We start from the raw sequence: 17969 nt of genomic DNA, 5'->3' as shown, positions 1-17969 counted from the left end.
CTCATGAAGAAAACCAGTCCCGGTCTCAAAGAATGGTAGAGAGTTCCCAAAAGCTCCCCAGATTACTGATCCATGCTCCTCCAGAATGACTGAGTCCCCAGCGGGGAGGTGCCTCTCCCAAGCTTTGGGGTGCACACCGGGATGTACCACTGTGGAAGCTGGCACTGATGTACAGTCTGACCTTGACAAGGTCACCTCGTGTCTGCGTTACCCCAGCTTCCTCGTCTGCTCGAGGCAGGACAACTCCAACTCGGTTTGACCCAGGGACAGCTAATACGTGTTGAGCATCTAAAGCAATTAAAAGTATTTGTTCTGAGTGCGCCGGGAGCCTCCTGTAAATGGTGCTGGGCTCCAGCACAGAGTGGACAGCCTGGATGCACTGAGGAGACAGTGAGGCCCAGCTGGCCGCAGGGCTGGGCTGGCTGCGACAGCGGTGTTGGGAGAACCAGCTCTGCTCCAGAAGGGCAACCACCTGGCCCGAGAGCCTTGGAGGGATCCCAAAGTCAATCAGTGTTTCCGGCCTCTGCCCTGACAGCCCTGGGTGCCCTCAGCACCATTCTGCTTGTCTTTCTGTCCCTTATGGCTGTGGACAAAAAATGGGAAATACCACCTACACGCGCCTGAGCTCAAAACCCGTGGACAGGACGGGCCCCGGCTGCGCTATTCCATAGCAGCACTCATGAGACTTAACGCATCTGCAGCCCTGATTCAGCTCATGGGAGCTCTGGGAGGGGGCATTAATCCTTGACATATTTTGGAGAGACAGAGGATGTGGCAGGCCCCCCCCAGCTCCAAGCAAACACCCAGCCCTGTGGTTCCCAAGCCCAGGGCCACGCAGAGCCTGTGCTGGCTTGTGCCACCCATCTGGTACCCGCTCCACAGCAGGGCTGGTGCACCCTGCATGCAAAGGGCCCTCGTATGAAGCCAAACTTTCTGCAGGGAGCAGCCCAGGGTCCCTCAGTCATGCTGGGGCTTAGGGGACAGGGAGCAGGACACCCCCCCCATCCCGCAGCATGGCTCCCGGCCCTTCCAGCGTGGCGCTAGCGTGGCAGCTGCCCCAGACCCCATCCCAGATGCTGAAGTGCCTCTCCCCAACCCTGTGCCTCATCTCAGGGGCTCGATAAACATCTGTTGCCATAGAGACTTGCTCGCTGCCTTCCCTGCATCGGCTTCACCCAACGAGATGAAACAAGAGACGCAGGCCCCACTCGAAAAAACAGGAAGAAAATGTTTGGCTTGAAACCGTGCTGGGGGTGGGGGGGGTCAGGCCGGCAGCATGCAGCACAAACAGCCCAGCAGCAAACAACGGGGAGGCTCTGAAAGGGGAGCCGCACAGGCCAGCGCTGCAAATATTAAAAATAATATTAATAATATAGCACATAGCAACTTTCCCAGTAATTCTGCCGGAGACCTTGGGACTTTCCGCACAGGTCAGCACAACCGTGCCCATTTTACAGATGGAGGCAACCAGCTTGGTTGTGAAGCTGGTATCGCAGAGATGCCAGCAGTCAGAGCCCACAGAACTCATAACCCAACACTGCCAGGCTTCGCATGCCGCCGTGCCGGGCGTCCTCAGGGTGCCCGGCGGTCGGCTGCAACAGGTACAGAGCAGGATGCTCATAGGGCTGGTCCCAGTCTAGTTCCCAGACCCATGCAGGCAACGTGGAGTTTATAGTGACCAACCTCATGATGGGAATCCTTACCTAATGGCTGATTTTTGCCTCAGCTTTGAATGGGAATTTAGCTCCTGATTCAATAGGCAGTGCTTCAGTCAGACAGGGCTCTGTCAGAAAAGTCTCCCGGGAGGTAGATGCTGTTCTGGCTGAGGACTGAACCTTGCCATGTCCCTGCTGGGAAGGTTTCCATCCCCCCTGAAATCACGCAGTTTGCCATTAGACGTAGCCTGGGGCAGCTATTTTCACTGGGAGCTGGGCGGGGGGAAGAAAAAAGCAAGCACAGAACAAGGTACTTCTTTAGTCCCACCGTATTTACAGCACAGAGCATCCTCTGAACTTTGCGTGTCCCTGAGCAGCACAGGAATTGCGAGGACCACCCCCCCGGCCCTGCTTCTCCATCCTCCCCCCAGACCCTCTCCCTGTGCCCCCCCCCGCCCTCTCCCAGCCCCTGCTCCCCTGGGTTCCCCCCCACACACACACGTCTGACAAAATCCGCCGGGCCCGGCCTTTGCTCCCGCTGCAGCCCCCGCCGCCCCGGCGGGCCGTGTCCCGGTGCAGTACCGGCAGCCGGCGGGCGGTGGCTCCCGAGCCGCGCTCACCGCCCCGCGACCCCCCCTCTGCCCCCCGCAGAGCCCGGCACCGCGGCGGGGGAGCTCATGATAAAACCCCGGCCAGGAGCATCTCCCTCCCCGTGGAACTCGCGGTGCCCGGGGTTACCGGCCGCTGCCCCGGGGCGATAAACTGCCTCCAGGTCTGGGCCTGAAAGGCTTCGGTGGCTTCCACGGGGAGGAATCCCCTCTCCGGGGCTGCTCGGTAATAACACAAAGCTGAAGCTCTTAGCAGCACAAGCCTGGGACCCCCCCTCTGGCAGCCGCTGGGGGTCCCCAGCACACAGCACCCATTGCAGCTCTGGCTGCGCCAGAACATGCGGGGTTGCTCCAAGTGATGCTCTGGAGATTCAGGTCACACAGTTACATCTTCCAGTCCTTTCCTCCCCTCTGACAATACAGCCCCGGAATGATGGATGCTTCGAAGTGCCAGGCTGGACGGGTGAGGCAGATCCTTCCCCCGTGGGTGTGAGGAGGTTTAACCCCACAGACACGCAGAGCTGTGACAGCCTAAACCGGCTGCTGAGCCCCTGCTCCCCAGCCCAGGAACAGTCTCCAGCCCAGCCTCCCCCCAGGCAAACCCTGGCATCCAGAAGACACTGTCAAATTTTGCGTGTCCTTCTTTGAGTCTTTCCCGGCCCCTCCCGTTGCAGCTAACACCTCGTATGCTTTCACCACGCAACATTTCCACCAAACATTTACCCGACAGACAAAGCCCTGCCTGGCCGTGCCAGCAAACCCAGCACTGGTTTGTGCTGGTGGACGCTGTCGCTGCCTGATGCGTGGCTGGGCTCATCCGAGATCCCTGCTCTGCCGAGTGCTGCATCTCCGCCCGCCCCCCCATCCCCAAGTAATTCATTCCTCACTGCCCCCCTCCCCGGGGCTGGGGGTCACACAGCAGGGAGAGCCCTGCTGTGTATTGCATCCCAATTTGCTATGCATTTCCACACCATTTGCTTCCCTTTCTTTTTCCTGCACTAGAAAGATGCTTGCTACACAGGGGTCCCAACTGCTCCAAGATGGTAACATAACAACAAACATATACATGCACGTATTTATTTATGATATACACACAGTTTGCAGGAAAACTGCTGCCTCTTGAAATGCCCAGTCTGGGGGTGGCATGTGCCTCTACAATTCCCACACACAGCCACGGGGCCCGGACACGACGTGCTCTCTGGTCATCCCATCCTGCAAGCTGCACGGTTCCATACCCGGCTGCACTCGGCTGCGGTGCCCAAATGATATGCAGATCTCTGTGCTTCAATTGGCTGATGCCTTGGGAAAACAACCACCATTTGCCCACAACAAACATGGCTACCATGGCCCAGCCGCTCCCCAGGCTGGCCCCAGCTTCATCCTTTGAAGTCAGGAATATTGTGCACACTTGGCAGCCCCTCAGAAAACCCCGTTACTACTAACCCTGACCCAGGAAAGCCCCGAGCCCGCAGCACTGGAGGGAAGCGTGGGGCACCCCGGCAACATTCCTTCTTCCTGGTGGGTGCAGGCACAAAGACGGGGACCAAGCATCCTGTGGCAATAGCCATGGCCCTGACCCCCACCCTGCACCTCCCCAGCCAGGGCTCTTCGCTCTGCAAGCCCCCGGGGAGCAGCTGCATCCCTCACTGCTGGTACAAAGCCTGACAGGACAGGGTCTTGCCCCTGGCTGATGCCCAGCCCCGCCACGCTTGCTCCTGCAGCCCTGGTCATATGCCTGGTCCAAACCCCCTGATCTGCCAGAGGCACCATCCATTTCATCGGGAAGCTCTGGTCTTTGGGTGAACACCTTCCTCTGACAGCAAACCTCCACCCCAGCGTGACAGCCCCCCACTACCAACATAACGCAGGATACATGGCATTCCTGGGATGTCTGGCATACTCGGGAAGAGCTACAAAATTATGTTGCACCAGATGAGTTCAGGAGTCTGAGTCTCATTTTTAAGATGCCAAAGGTTTTCTCAGCGACTGCTGAGTTTATTGGCTCTGCTGCCACTTAGCTCGGCTGGAGCTGGGGAATGTGGCAGCCAAGCTATTTACTGCATGTTCCCAAGTTTCTCTGGGAAGGTGAAGTCTCTGTCAGGGATGGAGAACACTGAATTCAGCCCAAAGGCACTCGCAGGTGGAGCCGCAGCTTTGGCAGCAGCGGGTGAGCATCTCCTCCCGCACCTCCCCGGGGAGCTCTGCCCCAGCCAGAGCTGGTGCAGCCTCTGCGGTGGCTCGGGGCTGCGATGCCCGGGGAAGCGCCATCGCTGGGACGGTCCCCCCTGGCCGACTCAGCAGAAAGGGGACATCCCGTCACGCCAGGACCCGTAACTCCCTGGGGTTTCCCCTTTGCAGCCCCAGCCCTCCTTGCCCTCAGTCCCATCGTGCAGACGCCATCCCTGCCCTTCCCAGGGGAGCTGGAGGCATAAGCAGAAGGCAGACGGGCAGGGGCAAAAGGCGCTCACGGACAATTTTTTTTTTCATCACTAAAACATCCTGAAATGCCAAAGAGAAAGCCGGGCAACGCTGGGCCGGCACCCCTGGCACTGGGAAGGGGTAGGCAGCTGTGATTTCAGCAAGATCATTTTGCTGTTGCCGAGCCCAAGAGCAAAAGATCTGAATTGCAACATAAAAACTCACAAGATTTTAACATGTAAACAAATGTAGGATTTTTTTATTTGCTTCCTGTTTTTGCAAATCTTCAAAGCCACGAGTTCAGGCTTTTTTAATGCTCAGAGTGATTTGTTCCCTTTCCCTTTTCTTTACTGAGAAGAAGAGAAATTTTTCATTTAATCACATGGCTCCATTAAAGCCATCAACTAATGGGAAACCTGTGATCAACCAGAGAAAGCTGCTGCCCCAGAACGGACAACAGCCAGGCCTTGGTGTGCTTTGCGCTCTGAGGAAACACCCGCTCTGCCCGCAGCCATCGCACGCAGCTTTTAAGCTACGCAAAATAACCTGCAGCTCCAAACTGGGGAGAACTGGCAGAAAGCATGGAGCCCACCGCAGCCCAGGTGCTGATCAGGACCGGTTCCCAGTAAACCCCCAGGGATATAAAGGAGATTTCCAGTCCACGGAGCAGCGCAGCCTTTTCCCCCCCCCCGGACAGGCGAAGGGGGCCCAACTCCCCGTCGACGCGGAGGCGTGAGCGGGAACGTGGGAGGCGCTGGGACTGCGCAGCATTAAAGAAACGTGGGGTATTGCTGGAAATGAGCTGCCCAGGGCTGGCCACGAAGGGTCAGGGACAAAGCTGCTGGCGCAGCCCCGCGCCAGGCACCAGCCTCCCAAACGCTGCACACACGCCGTCCCCAAAGAGACCCGAATGCCGAGCGCTGCTCCCGCTTCCTATGCCCGGCCTCAGCGCACCTCTGCTCACACCAGCCTTTTCTTCTTCACTCCGGGAAGGAAGAGAACAAGCTATTCTATTCCTGCATCCTCGCGGGGAGCTCAGGAACACCAGCACCAAGGGTTGGCTGGGAGAAGAGCCCACCCGGCATTACCTGAATCGGGGCTCGTTTCCCGGCGGTGTTCGACTCTCAGCGGCGGCGAGGCAGACCCCGGCGGCCGGGCGAGCCCCATGCGCTCCTCACCCCCGGCACTCGGCACGGCCGGTCACTTGAGCTGCACGCACACCACCGTGAATGCCGTATTGTGCGCGCACATGGTTCATGCGCGCGGGGACAGAAAGTCGCACACTTTTTTTACTAAAATTTAAGACGTGCTGCACACAAAGAGCAGAGCTGACGAAAGGTAAATTAAAGAAAGAAAAAGCGCAGTGCTGGGTTGCATTTCTGTGTCACCTTCGGTTAAAAAAATGCTTCTAACCGTTCTCCCGGTGAGCGAGCAACCACAGGAATTGCAAAGAGAAAACAATAAAAGGTGATAGCGCTCGACCTAGGACAATCACCCCGTACTGACCCAGGCGTGTCCTACAGACCGAGTCGGCCCCGCTGCTCCGCTAACGAAGCGGCGATTCACCCCTTCCATCATGCAGGGGCTCCCCAGCAGCAACCCTATCTCCTGCAGCGGGGACAGCCCAACGCGCCGACCTGGAGCTGAAAAAAGCTTTTTCTAAACCCAGCATCGCTTACCAGAGACGGCACTGCCCCGCGCGGGGGACACCCCATCGCCCGGCCGGGTCTCCCACTCGCTCCCTGCGCACGGCGGGCACCCAGGCGCTGGGGCTACGGAAATTCCTTTCCCTCTGGCTCCTGCACAGTTAATCGCAGGCTCCGGGCCCGCGGTTGTAAACTCCCTGAGGTGCTGACTCATCTTCTTCCATGCCTGTAAAGCACCATATTTCATTGCTCCACGCCCACAGCGCACAACCGCGGCGGAGCAGCTCCTCACGCCGCCTCGCACTGCCCCGATGGCGTGTGCGGCACCGCGGCGCGGTCGGGACCGCGGGGAAGGGACCGCGGGCCGGGCCGTACCTGGCTGCCAGCCCGGGAGCCCACGCCGCGAGGCGGTTAATCCCGCGACCGCCACCCACCCGGGAAACACGCTTTATTCCGCGATAACCGACTGTTTCAGAACCAAAACCGTGCCGCCGCCTCCTGCTCGGCACCGGCGGGGGCCGGCCGGGACCTGCCCCCGGGACCGGGCTGAGCCCCCCGCCGCCGCTTTGTCCACCGGGAGGGGACCGCGGCTGTCCGGGCAGGGGGCCCCGGGGAGCTCCCCCCCCCCCCCCGCGCTGCCCGGGCCGGCCCCTCGCCCGGGGGAACAAAGCACCGGGCCGGGCCCGGCCCTATTGTCCCCGCTCCGGCCGGGCAGCGGCCGCCCGCCCCCCCCCCGAAGCGCGGGCAGGAAGAGGAGGGGTCGCGCGCAGACAATGCCTCCCCCCCACCCCCCCCCGCCGCCACGCCACGCCCTCCGCTCCCCATTGGCCGGCGGGGAATTTGGGGAGCCCCCCCCCCCGACCTCCTCTCGCCAGCTTTCTCCCCCCCCCCCAACTCCCGGCCCCCCGCCCCCCGCCGGGGGCGCGCGCGCCGTATTGTGCCGGGGGGCGCGCGGGGATGGGGGGGAGCGGGGGCGCGCGCGCGCGCGGCCGCCGTCGTCGTCGGGGGCGCGCCCGGGGGGCTCCCCTTGTGTGTGCGTGTGCGTGCGTGCGGGGCCGGGGCCATGGAGGAGCTGAGCAGCGTGGGAGAGCAGGTCTTCGCCGCCGAGTGCATCCTCAGCAAGCGGCTCCGCAAGGTGGGACCCGCCGGCCCCCCCATCACCGCCGCCCCCCCATCACCGCCGCCGCCGCCGCCCCCCTCCCCGGCCGCCCCCCCCCGCCGCCGCTAACGCGCCTCTCTCCGTCTCTCTCCGCAGGGCAAGCTGGAGTACCTGGTCAAGTGGCGAGGCTGGTCCTCCAAGTGAGCGGGGCTGCGCGGAGCGGTGCGCGGTGCGGTGCGCGGCCGCGGGGGTGCCGCCCGCCCGGCCGCTTTTGTTCGGGTCGCGCCGCTCCTTTTGTTTACAAATAAGCGCGGCCGCGGCCCGGCCCTCCCCGCCGCCGCGTGGGGCTCCGCTCCCCCCCCCACCCCCTCGCCCCCCACCTTCCCCGGACCGGGCTGGTCGCCCCCGGAGCACCCCCCTCCCCGGCGGGCAGGCACCGGCCCCGCGCCCCCGCCCGTCCGCCCGCTGAAACCGGAGCCCCCCCCCGGGATGCGCCCCGCGGCGGCGTGGCCGCCCCCTCCCCGATCTGCCTCCCCCGGTCCCTTCTCCCCTGCCCGCCCCGCCGGGACGGGGCCGTACCGGCCCCCGGTGCGGGGATGCCCCGGTGCCCGGCGCCGGGTGCTCGGGCCGGGGGGCACGAAGGGCCCGTTTGTCCTTGGATGAACTCCCCCGGTGCCGGGCCGGTAACAGGGGCGGCGGGGAGCGCCGGCCCCCCGCTCTCGCCCAGTCCGTGTCCTCTGTTGCAGGCACAACAGCTGGGAGCCCGAGGAGAACATCCTTGATCCAAGACTCCTCCTGGCTTTCCAAAAGAAGTGAGCAAACTATAAATATTTCTAAGCGAACGATAAAGTCAATTAACTTCTAATTGGCTGCGCGTGCGGTGGAAGTTGTGGAAACAACAGACTGAAGCTCGCCGCGCCTTTTGTGGCACAGCCCTTTTGTTCATCTCCTGAAATCACAGTTCAGGTCCACCTAGGACGTCTCTCCCCGGGCTGGGTAAACACGAAGAATTTATGGCCCTGCGCACAATCTGGTTTTGCGCCGGCTGTACAATGGGAGCGCGGCAGCACCCAGCAGAGACCTTTGGCTCTCGATCCCCGTCCAGCGGTCAGGGCCTCGGCTGTGCTTGGGGGGCGACCGCAGGCCCCGGTGGGGAGACGGCACCTGGGACTGCAGAAGCGGTGGGCTTGGAAAGCACCAAAATGTACTGCTGGAGGGCACAGCTACGAGAGGGCGAGGAAGTAACGGGTGGGAGAAAATGGTGTCCTCTGTCAGGGCCGGGGCTACTGCCCAGAGCCGAGCTGGGAGCAGTAATTGTTCTGCAGCTATTGCACACCAGGAATCACACACAGAGGTAAAAAAGTAGCCAGCTGGCTACAGTAAGCACAGCGCTGCCAAATATTTTGGCTCCGTATTAATAAAAATCATTAAAGTTTATGTTAGGATTTAATTATAACTCGTTTCTGGATCCATTTTTTCAAGAATGGAATCTGGTGGTTAGTGCAGACAGCATGGTGTTTAATTAGCTATATGTATTACAGCTTAACACTGTCCCTTTTAAACGGAGAGCTACGAAAGAGTATACATTCCCCATACGAACACCTTGGGCTTTGCGTGTCTGCCAGCCTGGGCCACCGCATCCAGACCAGGCGCTGCAGGAGAGGTGAAACGAGCCCAGTGAAAGGAGAGAACTTGCCGAGTTTCCAGGGAATGCATTTGCTTTTCCTCCGCAGGGAGGCTGTACTGCTGCTCACTGTGAGCAGAGGGGAAGCTCAGCTCTGCAAGTGTGTAACTAAGGCAAGGCTTAGCAGAAACGGGGCAGATGCTTCTGTTTGCCTGATCCCGTTGTACCAGAAAACCTGCAAATTTTACCATGAATTGGAAGAGCCATTGATTCAGGATGGGTAACGCCATGTGGTCCATTGCTGGCTGCTGGGGTAACCAGTGGGAAGGTCCTGCATGGCAAAGGATTTTGGCTCTGTGAGCAGTCTGGTAAATATATTTCAGCCATCCGTGCAGTTCAATCCCATGCTGTATGCAAGAGAGTTTCTCTTTCCTTTCACCTTTCCTCCAGTAAATCAGGGCAGATACCTGCTGCTGAGCCAGCTGGGTACCCTGACGTCCAGATAGCTGTCCTTAGAACAAGGCCACAACTCTTATAACCCTTTCCTCACTTTGTAGTTCTTTTTCTTGCATTGCATCGCATTCATGGCCCAAGTCTTCCAGCGACCTGTGCCGGTCCCGCAGGGTAAACGGTCCGGGTGTCCTGTGGGAGAGGTTGAACTGCACAAGTCCCCAGGCTTCCGAACAGTTCTTGGGGCTCTTTGACTGCATGTGACTGTGCTGTGCCCATAACAGTATGGGTTCAAGTAAACGATGTGCTTGGAGCCTGTAAGATCGTCCCATGTTGGTAGGGGTTAAGGACACCTCCCAGCCGCTGCTCAGGCACTGGGATGGGAGCTGAGCCTACGGCATCCCAAGCAAGGAATTTTTTTTTAATGACAGAAGAAAGGGAGAAACCAGAGTGATTTTGGATTTTTTTTTCTTCCCTGCAAACATTGTCCTTAATCGTTGTTTTTTCAGGGAACACGAAAAAGAAGTGCAGAATCGCAAGAGGGGCAAGCGGCCCAGGGGCAGGCCCAGGAAACACGTGGTGAGTGCTGGTGGTGGTGGAAATCCACAGCCGTGACGGCGCTGGAGGGGCTCTGGCCTTGGAAGGCACCAGCGAGTGTCTGTCCACAGCGCAGGGTGCAGTGGATGCTCAGCCTCTGGAGGGTGGTGAGGACACGGCGATGCCTGCAGACCCCGGGCTTGGGGCTCTGAAGATTGCAGTGATGGGTGGGTGGATAAGGATGCCTGCGAGGAGGACGTCTCTTCATCGCTGCTCTGGCGATGGTGTAGAAGGAGGCAGAAGAGTTCTCTGGCTCCAGGGTCCCGCCTGGTATTTAAGCCTGGTCGGTTTTGTACTGTACGCTTCCTAACTCATTTCATGGCAGAGGACGAGCAGATCAGCTAACACCAGGAAAGAACCTGTGTGTGTCTGAGGCACCTGGCCAGGCAACACCGAAGGATTTGCAATGCCCGTAATGGTTCTTTGGTAGCTTGTGTGAACTTTCCCTGTCTCTCCATTGCTTTGCAGGAACCAGAGATGCCTGCAAAAACTAAGTCAAGTAGCTCCTCTTCCTCCACATCCTCCTCTTCTTCCTCCTCGGATGAAGAGGATGAAAGTGACCTGGAAGCAAAGAGAGGTCCCCGCAGCAGAGAGACTCACCCAGTACCGCAGAAGAAAGCTCAGATCCTGGTGGCGAAGCCCGAAATGAAAGACACTTCCAGGAAGAAGCGTGGGCGGAAACCTCTTCCCCCAGAGCAGAAAGCAGCTCGAAGGACCGTGAACCTGACAAAGGTGCTGAAAACGTCCCGGAAGGAGGTGGGTGGCAGCGGCAAGCTGATGGGGAAGCTGCAGCCCCAGCAGGGCTCACAGGGCTCGGGCATGGCCGTGCTGAAGGACCCGGCGGGTGCCTTGGCCGGGCTCAGCTCGGGGGGTTCGTCTGCAGAAAACCTGCCCAACATGATGAAGAGCGGCTCGGCGAGCCCAAACCGGGCCATCAGCTGGCAGAGCTCCATCGTGCACTACATGAACAGGATGTCCCAAAGCCAGAACTCGGCAGAGACCTCGCCCCTGGGCAGGCTGGCACTGAAGTCCCAGGCATCCAGTAAGAGCGGCTTAGGGCTGGACTTAAAAATGAGGAGCCAGAAAGGATCTGGGGAGCTTGGGCTGAGCATGCAAGGACCCAAGACTGCTAAGGCTCCTAGCAGCGGCGCTGGAAGCGACCAGAAATCAGGGTTTGCTGCAGGAGGCCAAATGCTGCACAACGGCAGCAAGACACCTGTGAGCTCGTCCGGGGCCAGCAGCCAGCCGACCTCCAGTCAGGAGCTGAACCTCCAAGCTCTAAACCTGCAGAGTGTCAAAAACGGGCCAAGCGTGGCCGGCGGGAGCAGCCTCCCTCGCCACCTTTGCAGCACCCTGTCCAAAGGCTCCGGCACGGCGGGGAGTGCGGGTGCCGGCGGTGCGAAGGGCAGCACGGCGGGTGCCGGGTTGAATGCTGCCAGCACCAGTGTGCTCTCGGGGGGGGACGGCGGCAAGAGCGAGAAGCAGGCACACCGGGCAGGTGACAGGGACTTGGCCAAAAGCGGCACAGCCGGCACGCAGGAGGGGCACGCGTCTGCGGAGAACCGCAAGCCGGCCGCCCTTTCCGAAATGAGCACAGGCGAAGAGACCAGCTCAGATTCGGACCGGGATTCGGCTTCCTTCCCAGGCGTGGGTCAGAACATGTCTGTCTCCATCCAGACCAGCCAGGACTGGAAACCCACCCGCAGCCTGATCGAGCACGTCTTTGTCACCGACGTCACCGCTAACCTGATCACAGTGACAGTCAAGGAGTCCCCCACCAGCGTCGGGTTTTTCAACCTACGGCAATACTGAGCCCGGGAGCATGAGAGGAGGGAGAGGGTCCCTCAGCCTCCCCCTCAGCTTTGCCCAGCTCTTCCGTCAGGTTTTTCTTTCTTCAAGTGAACGCGTGAGACCTGCTGGGACTCGTGTCTAGAGAGGCTTGAGAAAGACGCAGTGAAACCTGCTCAGAACTGCCAGCGGGTCGATGGATCCCTCCTGGCTTCTCTCCATCCTCTCCCGGAGCAGTGCCCTGAGCGGAGGTGGCTGATGCCATTCTCCGGGAGCAGGGCCACTGGTGCTGCCGGGGCTGACAGGCTGGCAAGTTTTGAGCCAGGCTTCACTGTACGCGGGTTTCTTTGCTTTACAGCTTGAAACAGCAGATGACAAGGTCTGCAGCTCTCTGGCAGCAGGGAGAGGGTGTGGAGCTGCGATGGGCCAGGCTTATACTCGGGAGAGGAAAAGGAGATCCTTTTCTTTCCTCTGGGCTCTCCTTAATCTGTCTGTGAGTCGTGGGGAGTCGCAAGTCAATCCAAATGAGACAGCCGCTGCTCCCAGCCCTCGGGGGCTGCTGGGTGGCGGCTGTATACGGGGGTTTTTCAGGGTACATTCAGCCCAGCCACCCCCCTGGGCGAGGTCACTTCCAATGATGGTGAAGCCCACGACGTTTCTGTTGGGGTTTCCAGCTGATAGGGAAATATTGTTTACATATTTTATTAAGGAAAATTCCTTTTTTTTTTTTGAGGGAGGGGAATAAACCCAGTCTAGGGAAGACTGAATCCTGGATGCCACTGATGAGACGGGCGTCAAAGGTGCCTCTTTCAGAGCAAGGGGTGGCTGGCAGTGGGTACCTCCTTGCTGCCCGGGGAGGGTCCTGCCTTGGGAGCCAGTGAGAGCCACTGGCTTCTTCGTAGTGACTTGATTTTCAGAGGAAAGCAAAGCCCAGATTGTTGTGCAGCACAGGGAGCCCCAGCGCCGCTCCTCTGCCTCATCCCAGCATCGCCAGCGTCTCCCCCTCCCATTCAGCAGTTTCCAGGCACTCATAGGGACCGAGCTGGGAATATTTTTTAAGACTTGCAGAACACGTGAACCCTTCCAGCGGCAGGTAGGTTGGTACTCGGACTGCCAGGTGTCTGCGAGGTCGGTGCTGCAGTTCAGAGCCGGGGGTGAGTGAGCTCTCCCTGCTGGGACCCCAGCCGGACCCAGCCTTGGATGCTCACTGGGTTTGACTCACACTGATCATCCACGTTTTTCTCCAGCCGGAGGGCTCAGAAGCTGGTCGAGGACACCTGCATGGGTGATCTGGAGCGGTGCGAAAGGGAAGGAGAGGAGAAGGGGCAGGGCCGGGCAGTGCCAGCGGGTTCCTCAGGCCACTGTTCCCCAAGGAGCCGGAGGGCTTGTGGCAGCCGTTTGCCTTCATCTTGCCATCCTGTGCCAGCAGTCGGGGTGTTCATTTTGGCTTGTAATTGCAACCAGTAATGGCTTTTTTACGGAGGTCTTTTTCCCTACTGTAGATTACTCTTACAAACCAAAATTAGCAGCAGTAGTTCAGGCAGAGTTTAGTAGCATTTGAGGTCATTTTAGTTCTGTTAATGCTGAACTCCTTTCTCAGAGGAGATAAGAAGCCTGCAGTCTGCCCGGTCTCGGTGCGTGGTTAGGAGGTGCCTCCGAAGGGCTGTCCCGCCAGCATCTCCAGGGTGGCTGCTCAGTGCGTGCGTGAACAGGCACCGCTTTGGGGCTGACCGCTTGCTGGGTGACTGACCTGGCACCGGGACAGGCATCTTACTTTGCCACAGGCAGGGACACTTGCTGTGTCATCACACACAGGAGTGCGGAGATAAATGGACCAAACTGGAGGTACAGGTACTTCTGACACACCCCCCCTGACGCATCAGCTCACAGTGATCGCGTTTGCTGCTGCTGGCTGGCAGCAGTGCAATTCTCAGGTGAAATGAAAAGCCAGCGCTGGTTGCACGTCCTGCCCGGTTGTTCAAGGGATGGATGGCTGTTCCCCGTACAGCGGCTGCAGCGTCTGCCAGGGCAGGCTCCTGTGCTCCAGAGATGCTCTCCTTTAGCTTTTATATTTAATCACCAGCCGTCCTGTTGGTCGTGGCTTTGAGTTTGTTGTGTTACAGAGCTGAGCGTGGCGTCCTGCGTGAGCCGACAACGTGCCGGCGAGCCGGGGCAGATAGAGGCGTATAGTTGCCTTGCAGCAGGACCTGCGCAGGCTTCTCGGCCAGCTCCAGCTCTAGCCCCAGTGCAGCCAGGCAGCCTTGAATGTCACCTGGCCACAGCGTTGGGCAACCTGGGGCAGGTGGTTTGCAGAGGACTGGTGCAGCCCTGGTCTGCTGCTGGCCGCCCGGCCCAGCAATGTGCTGCGTGTTGATCTGCCAGGCAAAGGGCCGAGGGAGGAGGAGGGAGCCTTGTCCATGGAGGATGTTCCCAAGGACAGAGTTTCCGTCGAGCTCCACGATGCCAAAATGTCACAGTCTGTGCTGTTTACCTTCTAGACTTTAACTTTGCCAAACGAGCTACCGTTGCTTTGAACAGTCCAAGGAAACGTTAGCCTGTGTCAGCAGAAACAAATGCTCCGGGCACGGTCTCTGCTGGGTGTGCTTTTGTGCTGGGGATACGAGCATTTTGGGAGAAGAATCAAGGAATCTGGTAGCGTGAGGGTAATGCTCTTCCTCACACACCAAATGTTTGCTACTTGGCCTTTGCAAATCCAAACTGAATGACAATGTGCCTTTCGGACCGTCCTTATCTCAGCCTTGTCTGCGACACCGGTCCCACGACAGGTTTGTGCCTATGCAAAGCAGGGTGGTCACAGGGTCCTGGGGACAGCCGTGACACCAATGGGGAGAGGTGCCCTGGTCCCCAGCGGGACACCCAGCCATCACACAGAGCCCTGCCGCAGCGCTGAAGGCAGATGAGGGATTCCCGCCGAGGGGAAGCCGGCCCAGCAGGGATGCTCTTGCCTAGAGCAGTAGAATGTGGCGCCTGGTGTCCCCGAGGGGGGAAAAAAGCATCTGAGGATGCTCCAAGAAGGGGTCGGGCACTGAGCATCCACAGAGGGTGCAGGAGACGAGCTGCGACAGTGGGTGCTGGGCTCGCTGCACGCCGGCTCCAAGACGGCTGCTCCCCCCAGAGCCCCCATCGAAGCTCCCATGCGTTTCTCTGTGCTGGGGCTTGCTCCTGCCTCTCGGCTGGGCGAAGGGTCACCAGGCCCAGGCTTGTACCCGGGGGAACGCATATCCCGACAGCGAGCGGCTTTCCTCCATCACCCACCCTTCCCAGGCGTGTCCCCTCCCGGTAGCAGCAGGACTCTGCTGTCACCACTTGCTATTGTGCCTTTTGCTCACCAGCTGGTTCAATTCCAAAGGTCTAAGGATGGTGAAAATGATAATCCAGAATTTTTTCTGACCTTCATCTCCTCCTGCGTTCCTTCCCCAGCCCCTTCCTGACCTCATGTTTCAGGATCTCGGCTCTCCCAGCAGTGCTGGGGTGTCTGAGCGAAGGGTTCCTGTTGGAGTTTGCCTCTGAAAGGCACATTATGTGAGTGATTTACTGTAATCTTTTGTGGACAGGGGTTGAAAGCCGGTGCAGACCCTGTTTACCAGTCGGTACCATTAGTATTCAAGGTCTACCTTTTTTTTTTCCCCCCTTTTTTTTTTTTAAAGTTTGCTGCTATGGGTTGGAGTGTTCAGCTGGGTGTCAAACAGCCAATTAAAGGTTTGTCACTTGTCATTTTCTAAGGGGTTTCCGATGTGGAAAGTCCTGCAGTATTTGTGTATTGAATGGATATTTTCTCCAGGCATAATCTGGTTAAGCATACTTGTTGTTTTCCATTGGACTGGAAGAGGTGGCCAATTCAGCCATCTTCCCTAGAAACTTAGTCTATTTTTATATATATATTTTGTACCAAAAAAACTGGAGCTGGTGGAGGGATGGGGATAGTTTAGGGGGTTTGGTTTGCGTTGAGTTTATGAGCTGGGCGTGAAGGGCTCCAGAGCTGGAGAGGAGGTTTTTACTGAAAGAGATTGAGGGATGGGTGAAAACAAACAATTGTTCTTGTAACTTGTGCCAGTCACTGGTCTGATTTGTATGTTTTAATTAAAGAGAGAGCCAAATCATTCCTGTATGACACTTATAATTGCTTTAAACTACAGCTGTTTGTTTGCTTTTATTTTCAGAGAACAAAAGTTAGAGATGTTATTACCCTGGGAAAGCGTAAGGGCTTTGTCGAGCAGGACAGGCGCCCAGCCCGCCGAGCGACGCGGGGCTGCGGGGCCATGGTCACCGCTCCCCCCGGGGCCTCCGGTCGCCCTCCCGGCACCTCGCTTGCCTTTTGTGCGGTGTGTTTTCTAGTGCTTCTGGACGCTAACGCTAGTGTAGACCCACGACCTCTAGGCTGCTTTTAATTTATTTGCAGGAAAACACTAGGAGAATGGTTACGTCGGGCGGGTTTTTTTTTTTGTATAACTTTTCCACTGCTCCTTTTTAGCATATCAATAAATATTTTTTTAAACTTTTCAGCCTGCTGTGGTCACTGCTCCGGGAGGGCCACCCCCCCCACCCTCCCCGGGTACCGCCTGCCCCCCGAGGCTGCCGCTGCCTTGCGAAACCGCATCCCCCGCCCCCCCCCCCCCCCCAGGAGCACCGTATTCCCACCCCTGCCCGGGGGCTGCCGGCCCGGGCTGCTGCGGGGCCTCGGGGATGGGCGAGGCTGAGGGGAACCGGAGCCGGGGAACCGGAGCCGGGGAACCATCCACCAACCCCCCCCCGGCCCCGAGGACGCGGCCCCCTCCCCGCCCCGGGGCCCCAGCTCCTACCGGGCGGCAACGCGCGGTCCGCCGGGCTGGGTCTGCGGCCGGAGCTGCGCCTGCCCGGGGCTGGGGGGGTCTGGGGGGGGTCTCAGGTGTCTCCGCTCAGCGCCGGGGACCCGCCCGGCCTCCCCCCACCTGCGGCACCGGGACCCGCCCGGGGCTGCGCCGTCGGGGCTGCCGTCGGGAGGGAGCTGAGCCCCGGGGGGGAGGGGGGGCCGGCTCCTGCGGGCCGCGTCCGGGGGCTCTGCCAGCCGGTGTGTCCCCCCCTCCGCTCCGTCCCCGTCCCCATCCCCACCCCCTCCCTCCGCGCCCGCCCCGCCGGGGGCCCCGCCGCGGCCCGTGTGAAAGGGCCCCCCCGCTGGGCCGGGGGAGAAAGGCGCCATTGTGCGGCCCTTTCTCCCGCTCCTCCTTGACACTCATTTTCCGCGCCCAGCCGCTGACAGCTCCCATAGTGCGGGGTCCGCGCCTTTCACCCGGCGGAGCAGAAAAAGGAGGTTAATGAGGACACAGCTTAAAAAAAAAAAAAAAAAAAAAAAAAAAAAACCAACCACCAAAACCACCACCGCCCCCCCCCGCTCCCCTCCGCCTGCGCGGCCGGGGCAGATTTGAATACAAAGGCCGGGCTCGCCGGGCAGGGGCGGCCGCCGCTCCCCGCGCCCCGACCCGCACCCCCGCCGCGCTGCCCGCCCCGTCGGAAGGGCGGAACGCCGGGGCCCGGGACAGCGCAGGGCCCCGGCCCGGTAACCGGGCGCCCTCCCCGGCGGCGAGAGCGGCGGCGGCCCCGGGGCTTTTCCTCGGAGGGGAGCCGCACACGGCGCCCGCCGACGCCCCCCCCCGTCCGGGCACCGCGGGACCCCCCCCAACTCGGGGGGGCGGCCCGGCCCGGCCCGGCGGCACCTGTGCCCGGGGGCGGCCCGGACTTCCCCACCACCCCCCCCCCCCGCCCGTGCGGAGGGGGGATGCGGGGCCGGCCGCCCCGTCGGGGCCCCACCGCCCACCCCACGGTGCTCCCGGCAGCCCCCGGCCCCACGCCCACACACCCCCCCCTTCGCCCCAGGGCCACAAAGGGAAGACAGACACGTTTCTATTTACAAAGTATATATTTAAACTCACATAAAAAGCAGGTCTCATATGGACATTCACGGCTGGCAGAAGACACGTAGTTAAGCTTCACTTCTGAGACTGAGATTTAGCCAAATCGTTTTTGTACAAGTCTTAGATTTAAATAATTCACACACACACACCCCCACGCACACACACTCAGTATATA

General features: G+C 59.8%; 2 protein-coding genes across 3 annotated transcripts in view; one reads left to right on the top strand and one right to left on the bottom strand.

The window, feature by feature from the left end:
* The window catches only part of RBFOX3 (RNA binding fox-1 homolog 3), a 190429-nt gene extending 183831 nt beyond the window's left edge, over positions 1-6598 (bottom strand). The window contains exon 1 of one of the 2 annotated variants that reach the window (XM_069799494.1): positions 6361-6598. The gene's annotated coding sequence lies outside the window, so the exon portion shown is untranslated. The remainder of the gene's footprint in view (positions 1-6360) is intronic. The other variant, XM_069799483.1, reaches the window with a different exon arrangement.
* LOC104312582 (chromobox protein homolog 2) lies at positions 6537-16376 on the top strand. Its single transcript, XM_069799473.1, is given in 7 exon segments — positions 6537-6899; positions 6901-7221; positions 7223-7462; positions 7583-7626; positions 8173-8238; positions 10010-10079; positions 10566-16376. Coding segments are annotated over 7 exon segments (2346 nt in total). The 5' UTR covers positions 6537-6638; the 3' UTR covers positions 11910-16376.
* The last annotated feature ends 1593 nt before the right edge of the window (positions 16377-17969 follow it).

The sequence above is a fragment of the Haliaeetus albicilla genome, chromosome 12, assembly GCF_947461875.1.
Source record: "Haliaeetus albicilla chromosome 12, bHalAlb1.1, whole genome shotgun sequence".
NCBI classification, from domain to species: domain Eukaryota; kingdom Metazoa; phylum Chordata; class Aves; order Accipitriformes; family Accipitridae; genus Haliaeetus; species Haliaeetus albicilla.
This window is presented reverse-complemented; position numbering and strand designations above follow the sequence as displayed.